The 8,071-nt window shown below is 31.5% G+C and overlaps 1 protein-coding gene across 1 annotated transcript; it reads left to right on the forward strand.

Annotated features, from left to right (window-relative positions):
- Window positions 1–1,316: 1,316 nt before the first annotated feature.
- On the forward strand, window positions 1,317–5,453 carry LOC11433907 (uncharacterized). The gene is made up of 4 exons (XM_003604051.4): window positions 1,317–1,493; window positions 3,324–4,032; window positions 4,123–4,206; window positions 4,803–5,453. The coding sequence occupies exons 2-4, from the start codon at window positions 3,330–3,332 to the stop codon at window positions 4,913–4,915; spliced, it is 900 nt and encodes a 299-aa protein (XP_003604099.2). The 5' UTR covers window positions 1,317–1,493; window positions 3,324–3,329; the 3' UTR covers window positions 4,916–5,453.
- The last annotated feature ends 2,618 nt before the right edge of the window (window positions 5,454–8,071 follow it).

Here is an 8,071-nt window from a genome sequence, read left to right on the forward strand (position 1 = left end):
ATTTTTATTTGTAGATTCTTTAGTCATTGCCCTGATGACACTAGTTAGCAAGATCCAATGATATAAGTCATAAAATTTAATTATTCAAGGTCCAAAAGAACTTGTTAAACATCAATTTGGTCCCTATCTTTGTAAGTGATTGTCAAATTAATCCATGACTCTATTAATATTTCAAAATAGTCCATGTCTTTGTTAAAATTTTCTCAATTAAATCCCTCATCATGTGAAAAAAAACATAGAAACATGAGTTTAATTAAGAAAATTTTGACAATATTTTCAAAGTAGTTTATGTCTTTGTTAAAATTTTCTTAATTAAACTCATGTTTCTATGTTTCTTTTACATTACGAGGGATTTAATTGAGAAACTTTTGAGAAAGACAGAGACTATTTTAAAATATTAAGAGAGTCAGAGACTGATTTGAGAATCACTTACAAAGACAAAGACCAATTTAGTGGTTTAATCAAGTTTATTATATGGAATGAAAATGTATTCTTGGGATTAACTTTCTTAGGAAAGTTAGAGTGGATTTTTATTGCTAGGAAAGATTGACAAAAGTGTTTGGTTGATGTTTTGAATTCCTGGGAATTCTTCTTTAAGACAGTTGTGTAATTTATTAAAATACCCTTACCATGTAAAACATATGTCTCCTCAAATTTCTCTATATTTTTAAGTTTTTAGCAAAATATCGAAGAATATCATAAACTAACGGGTTTGATAATTTTAATTTATCATACATATTACTTCAAAAAAAAAATTATTATACACCAATTCATCCATGAAAACGTACTGTTATTGATGCAATCATAATCACATGAGTTTTGTTGTTCTAATTGAATTAACCATCTTTGAGCATTTCAAGTGTTTAACTATGTAATCTATAGCAAAACCTGTGTAAAGGCAGGAAGAAAACGTGGCACATAAATAGGCAGAGACGTGGGGTGATGCAGTTACTTAAAGGGTAGAAATGAAATTTTGTGACATTTAATGGATGTTAACCGCTGGGAATAAGTGATTCCCATCCTTTGGGTTGGGAATAAAAAATGGGATAATAGTTGAAAATAATTATCGGGTATAGTTTTTTTTTTTTTGGTACAAAATTACCGGGTATAATTAATTCCTTATAACCTTTTTTTATGCATGTGTATCAAACATTGGAATAAATAGTTCCTATCTTACATTCTCAGAAACTTATTTTGTAGAAGTGAAACAAACGCCCCTAAGAGTTTTTTTTTTAGAGAAAATGATTAAGAGAGTTGTCTATTTTTAAAAAAATAAAGTTTTAAAATTTGGTACGAAAACAAACAAAAAACACATATTAATTACTAAATTGACGGGGATTGAAAAAGAAAATGACGGAATTGAGATGAGAAGTGGAGGAAGAGCAGAGCAGCAGAGATCTAGTTAGTAAATAGTAATAAACATCTTTCCTTCATCCACTCGCTCATTCGCGCCGGACGCCGCTTGATATCATCATGTTCTCCACATCTCTCAGGTAGTTAGGTTATCTCTCTCTCTCTCTCTCTCTCTCTCTCTCTCTCTCTCTCTCTCTCTCAATACTCCATGATTGATTAATCGTGTTTGTTTTAGCAATAATAATAATATGGGATTAGCTAGCTAGTTAGGGTTTCCCGATATCGAATGGAATGGAAAGCAAAGAAAGAACAAACCCCCCTTCATTGTTTGATTGATTCATTCATTCATTCATGGACTACTGCTATTTTTGGATGGAGCAGCCTGTTGTTGTTACTCCAAATGTCAAATATGTTTTCCTTTTAAATACATGTCCCATGGATTGGTTGCTATTTTCAGAAAATTTCATTAATTAATAATAAACTCTATTGTCTCCTCTTCCATGCAATTCACCATTACGCAATATACAATTACTCGTTATCATTGGAAATAGTGCTTGTTTCTTTTCAGTTATAATTTTTAATAGCTGGGGCAGCTAGAGTCAGTGTTTCCAGATATATTAGAAGCCACAAATTCGAGCTTCACTATTACCGCGCTCTCCACATAATCGGATTTTCCCAAACACACTCAATACCATCAGAGTTAGTTACAGGTAGTTAGAGTGAGGGCATGCTGGAATTTTGGAATTAACTGTTGGGAGGATATTGTTTCCTCAAACAACCAGAGCTGCTGTCTCTGTCATTCATTTCATTCTTGGGTAGGTAGGGGTGGCCGGGTGGGTATAAGCCAGGGTACATGTTTGATAGTCTAGGCTATGTCGGTCACCAGATTTTTTAAAAATAGACAACGCGTAGACTTTTTGGTAGCCTATTTAGCTAAAAAAGTCAGGCTACATGCCATAAATGAAGCCTTTCAAGCCGAGCTACTTAAGTACGGATAACTTTTTATATTACTATTTTTTTGGTACAATTTTTATTACTATTATTATTAAATTAGATTTTGTACTTTGGGTTAAATTACAAATTTGCTAACCTTTTTAGTAATTTAAACTTATTACTCTACATTAATTATTTTCACATTTAAATGTATTATGATAAACTAGAAATGAAATGTGCTATCATATAAAGTCAGATTTCTAAAATAAAATGTCATGTTTAATATCAAAATGAAGTTTAACTTAATTGATCAATTGATTCGTTAGTCTGTTTAAACATATGTTTGATTGCTTAATTAAAAATGTTCATAGGAAATTGGTCTTTAAGTTAGCTAACATGCCATACCAATGTTTCAAAATGACCAGATTGCTTATTTGTACAAGTGTAGTACAAATAACTGGCTACAAAATTGACTGTTATTGCTGAGGTAAATTGACTGTTATATCTGAAGCACATTGTATAGTGTTTCTTTTTAACCTTATTAAAGCAAATTCTAAACTTCTCTTCTCAAGCTGTCACACCTCAGTCTAAGAAGATATTCTTGAGTTCAAAAACCATAGGTGGTGTAGCGTTAGACCAAGGGATGGTAATGCAAAGTGATTGCATGGACATCCATGTTATGTGTGTATGCTCGCTTGTGGTTTTTTAGGTTGCACTATTTTTCTATAAACTATCAGTTATGTACAATAGAAATTGTTACTCCTTGAAAGAAAAGGGACTTCTTCATTCATGCATAGAGGAACCCAAAAACACAACTATGTCTTCCTTGACTCATCCATATGCTCTGGAGATAATGCATGAACATCAATTTCTATAGGAGAAGCTGTGACTCTTTGTTTGACAAATGGTTTGTCTTGGAAATAGACATATGGGACTTGTTTATCATATTTCTTCTGCAGAAATTGTCTACGTTAAATTGTTCTCAACTTTTTTGTTTTGTTATTTATACCTAGCTAATATCTTACTTTTTGGGACAGCTGGAGATGGTTCAACAAGGTATAGATTCTAGATTTTGTGAATATAATTTGGGCAATTCTAAAATGGATTTGCCCAATGGCGATAAACAATTGGTTATTTTGAAGAAGACATCATTGAAAGATCTGCAGAATGATAACAAAAACATGGTGCCAACCTCTGTTGGAAACTCTTCATTCTTAAAGGATAAGGATCCTGGTACTGATTCTAACAGAGCTACTGGCACCAAGAGACCCTCGTCTGACTACCCAGTGATCCACCATCTCCAACAATCTCCAGGCAATAATGCTGCAAATGGACATCTTGTGTATGTCCGTAGAAAATCAGAAGGAGAAATGAGCAAAAGCACTGCTTTTGAAAATACTAGTATTAATGGTTGTTGTCCTCATTCAAGGCAACTTTATTGTGAGGAGGAGACTGCTCAACCAAAACCTCAGATAAAGGAGCCAAAGGTTTCCTGTTTGCCAGCATTTTCACCTTTTCCTATGGCATCTTCAATAAGCACATCTGGAAAGCCTTCGATTCCTATTTCGCTTGGGAGGTCTGGCATGATGTTGACACCAGTCGAGTCCAATTATGTGGCAGCTTCTTCTGGACATACCATTGGAAATCCTAAGGTATTTAAAAATGTGCACTGGGAGGAGCAATATCAACACTTGCAGATGCTTTTAAGGAAATTGGACCAATCAGACCAAGCAGAATACATCCAAAGTATGTCTAGGAACAACACAATAATTCTCAAATGCTTTCTTTCTTACGAAGTTCTTGTTATTTTATTTGGTTAATTTCATCCTTTGGCAGTGCTTCAATCTTTGTCTTCGGTTGAACTTAGCAGACATGCTGTTGAGTTAGAGAAGAGATCAATTCAGCTTTCACTTGAGGAAGGTAATAGAATTGTTGTTTCACTTGTTTCCTTTGCAATCACTGACTTAGAGATGACGCTCACTCATTAGGATGGAGAGTGCGGAGTTAGGCATTAACTCAAATCTTATGATTATGCACTATCAATCATGCTTGTGGTAGTTCAGTTAATGTGAGCAAGTCTTTGAAATACTCTTTTATGCCTGACAGCCCATCTACCTTTGTTTTATTTTGTTACATGTTTATGTTTTTCATTTTGTTATGACTCTGTTTACTGAAACTGATTGCTTTATAGTTTATTCCACCTCCTTGTTTTGCTTCCGCCTATATTTTATGCTTTAGACTTATGGGAGAGAATTCTCAGAACTCTGAGATGTTTCAACTTATAACAGATTCAACTTTTTGTCGTTATCTATTAGTAGCATTTTTTGCTATGTCTAGAAGATGGCCTGTTGTTGAAATGATATGCATTGTCAGCATCCCCGACATCACTTCATATATCCATAAAAATACTTTCTTCAGCGACTGACTGTGTTTTAGTTTTAGCAAATGGCATATATTTTGAGACAACTGGAAGCTGATGATTTTTTTTTCCTCACTTATTAACTCATCAATGACAGCAAAAGAATTACAACGTGTTGCTGTTTTAAATGTATTGGGAAAATCAGCGAAGAACTTCAAAGCACCAGCGGATCATGACGAGTATTCAGACAAGTTAAAGACATTGTCATGAACTTTCACCCATTCTACTGCAGTAAATTTCGTCAGGTGATGAAAAGTATCAGATTGTTTACTGTGTGTAGTCATAGTGTAGCTGATTGTTTTTAATCTCATGGTTATCCTGTTGACTAAGAAAGTATCTTGCATCTCTTTGTTATTGTCATGAGTATAAAAAGGGGGATTGTTTGTACAATTTGTTACTCATGTTTCCAAGTCATCAGATTTTACATTCTATATCAGTTTAGACGGAGGTTTTGTGAACCTTTACCTCCCGTGGCCTGCATGATTCGGATATCCGTCTTGAGGAATGCTAGCAACACTCTCTCTAATACTCACTCTTTCATTGGTTTAAATCATTATGAGTCTACACTTTGGAAATAGAACCCACACAAAGTGGTGGGACATACATGTATTCCATCCAATAAAAGAGTGAGTACCAGAGAGTGTTCAAAAGTGAGTGTTGCTAACATTCCTCATCCGTCTTAATTGAACACTTGTTCAACAATCAATCTACAACTACTGAAAATGAAATACAATGTCTCTTTGAAATATAATGTCTATCTTTGAGTTTGACGCTTCTTTTCTATTACTCCTTTAATTTCCTGAGTTAGGATTCTCTCCATTTCTTAATGGAGGTGTCCATTAATATAGTTTTATACTCCCTTCAATTGTTATTACAAGAAAATTTTAAAAAATAAAAATTGGTCTTATTTATAAGAAAATGTCACAACTTTTAAAATGTAGTTTTTATTGCTTAAAAGATTTTTCTATCCCTCAATTAATATCTGTCTTTTTAAGTATTAGTAGGTGTATTTAATGACTCACAATTTTTATGAGTATATTTGCAAAAGAATTAAAAAAGTTACAATAATTAATAATTGTATTGATTTTAATGTTATTTTTTCTTGTTTTAAAGAAATTTCCTCCAACGTTATATGCTATCTTATCTAGGGTTGGCAATGAACTGAGCCAACTCAATTAAAGTTTGAGATTCAACTCGACAATTGACGAGTTGAACTTGGTTCATGAACCAAACGAGTTGAATTAAGCTAAAACTTAAGTTCGTTAACTAAATGAGTCGAATTTGTAATAAAAATTTGAATTTTAGTTTATTTGATTCGGATGAACTTTTCATAGTGTTCGAGAGATGTTTGCAAATAAAATCATTCAAAAATGTAAAAGTTTAAGGATAATTAAATAAATTTAAATTTTTCAAGGGATTAAAAGTGTGTGATGGATTTCCCGTGAGTATGACTCAATTGGTAGAGATATTGCATAATATATTCCGGGGTCGGAGTTCAAACCTTAAACTTCCCACTTATATGGTAAAATTCTAACGACAAGACTAGGTGAAGGAAAAAAAAAAGTGATAAATTGAGCACATGTTTATAGGGATCCAACAAAAAACTTTGTAAACAAACATAATGTGGGAGGCGCAAGATGTGTGTGTGTGTGATGGGGAGGTGCGGCTGCCCTGTCTTTTTCTCAAACCCAAATCGCGTCCAACAAATCTTTTTTTTAAAGTGACAACTAGGGTACCTATGGAAGAATGGTGGGTAATTTACCTCAACCAATACACATTAGCCACATAAGCACATTTTTAAGTGGTATCCATGAACTATCTTGACCCCACCAATAAATTGCTCATTTTCATTGGTTGATGAGTAAATTACCCACCATTCTTCAAAGGTAACCTAGAAAAAACCTTTTTTTTAAAATGAGGTAACAAATCTATCTCAACCAATTATAATTTTTAAATCATTTTTATTAAAAAATATTTAGGTAATTTTTTAGTAAATGTAAATCAAATATATGAGTCGTTTGTACAGATTTAAAAAAAAAAAACAATTTTGACATTAAATAATTTGAAGGTTGTTTTAAATAGATTTTAGGATTAATTAAGTTTTTAGTCGCTATAAATATTCACAGTTTTGTTTTTAGTCGCTATAAATATTCACAGTTTTGTTTTTAGACCCTACAAAATAAAATCACACTTTTTTGTCCCTTTAACATTTTCCTTAAGCATTTTAGGGATCAAAATTGTTGATGAAATTTTTTGACAGGGACTAAAAGTGTTGATGGAAAAATTTATAGGGACTAAAAAGTGTAGTTTTATTTTGTAGAGATTAAAAACAAAACTGTGAATATTTATAGGGACTAAAAACTTAATTAACCCTAGATTTTATAAGAAAATATAAAGGAAGAAGAACCAAAATTGTGTTTTTTTGTGGTGTCTGAGGTTCAAACTTCGAACCTTTCATATATTAATTTTGCATTGTTTCTACCAATTGAGCTAACTTACAATAACAAAATTGTGTTTGTTTATCGAAACAAAAACCATTTCTTAAAAAAAAACAAGATTGTCAAATAAAAGACAAAAAATGATATACATGTCAAGTAGTTTTTTCCCTAAAAAAAAATGTCAAATATTTTTAGGCATGTCAAATAATTAAAACTGGGTAAGATTGTATTATGGGTAGTCATAAAGTTTCATAATTAGAGATAGAGAATAGAAGATTATTTTTTTAATAATTTAATTAAAAAAAATCAAAATCTATTTTATATTTGTTTGTCGTAGTAATTTTTTTCTTTATACAAATTATTTAGTTTATGTTAAGTCATAATTATATAAAACAGATTCTTTGATCAGTTCTTTTCTCTCTCCTCTAAGAAACCTTTTTTGTTACAAAAGATACAAAATAGTAAAATAAAAATCAAAGACGTCAAATGATTAGAATATGAAATGATTGTGTTTTTGCTAAAAATTAAGTAATTAGATAATAAATTATTAGTTTTTATTGGAGATTATTTTTTACTATGGAATTTTTTTTGAAGGATTGACTCTAGTTGAAATACTTTAATTTGTTTTATTTGGAAGTTTTTCACGAGAAAAATAATAGGGGAAAGTTGAAATGTTGAAATACTTTAATTTGTTTTATTTGAAAGTTTTTCACGAGAAAAATAATAGGGGAAAGTTGAAATAAAAGACACAAAAATCTATAATTTCGATGATGTGTCAAATAATTTGAATGTGGTAAGATTGTGTTTTTAGTAGTTATTAAATTTTATAATATGATAGATACTAAATAAAATTTGTATCGAACCTTTCTTCCTCTTTCTCTTCTCTCCTTCCTAAATCCTAGCCGTTACCTTTTTTTCTTCTTTTTTT

Source organism: Medicago truncatula, chromosome 3 (assembly GCF_003473485.1).
Source record: "Medicago truncatula cultivar Jemalong A17 chromosome 3, MtrunA17r5.0-ANR, whole genome shotgun sequence".
Classification (NCBI taxonomy): Eukaryota; Viridiplantae; Streptophyta; class Magnoliopsida; order Fabales; family Fabaceae; genus Medicago; species Medicago truncatula.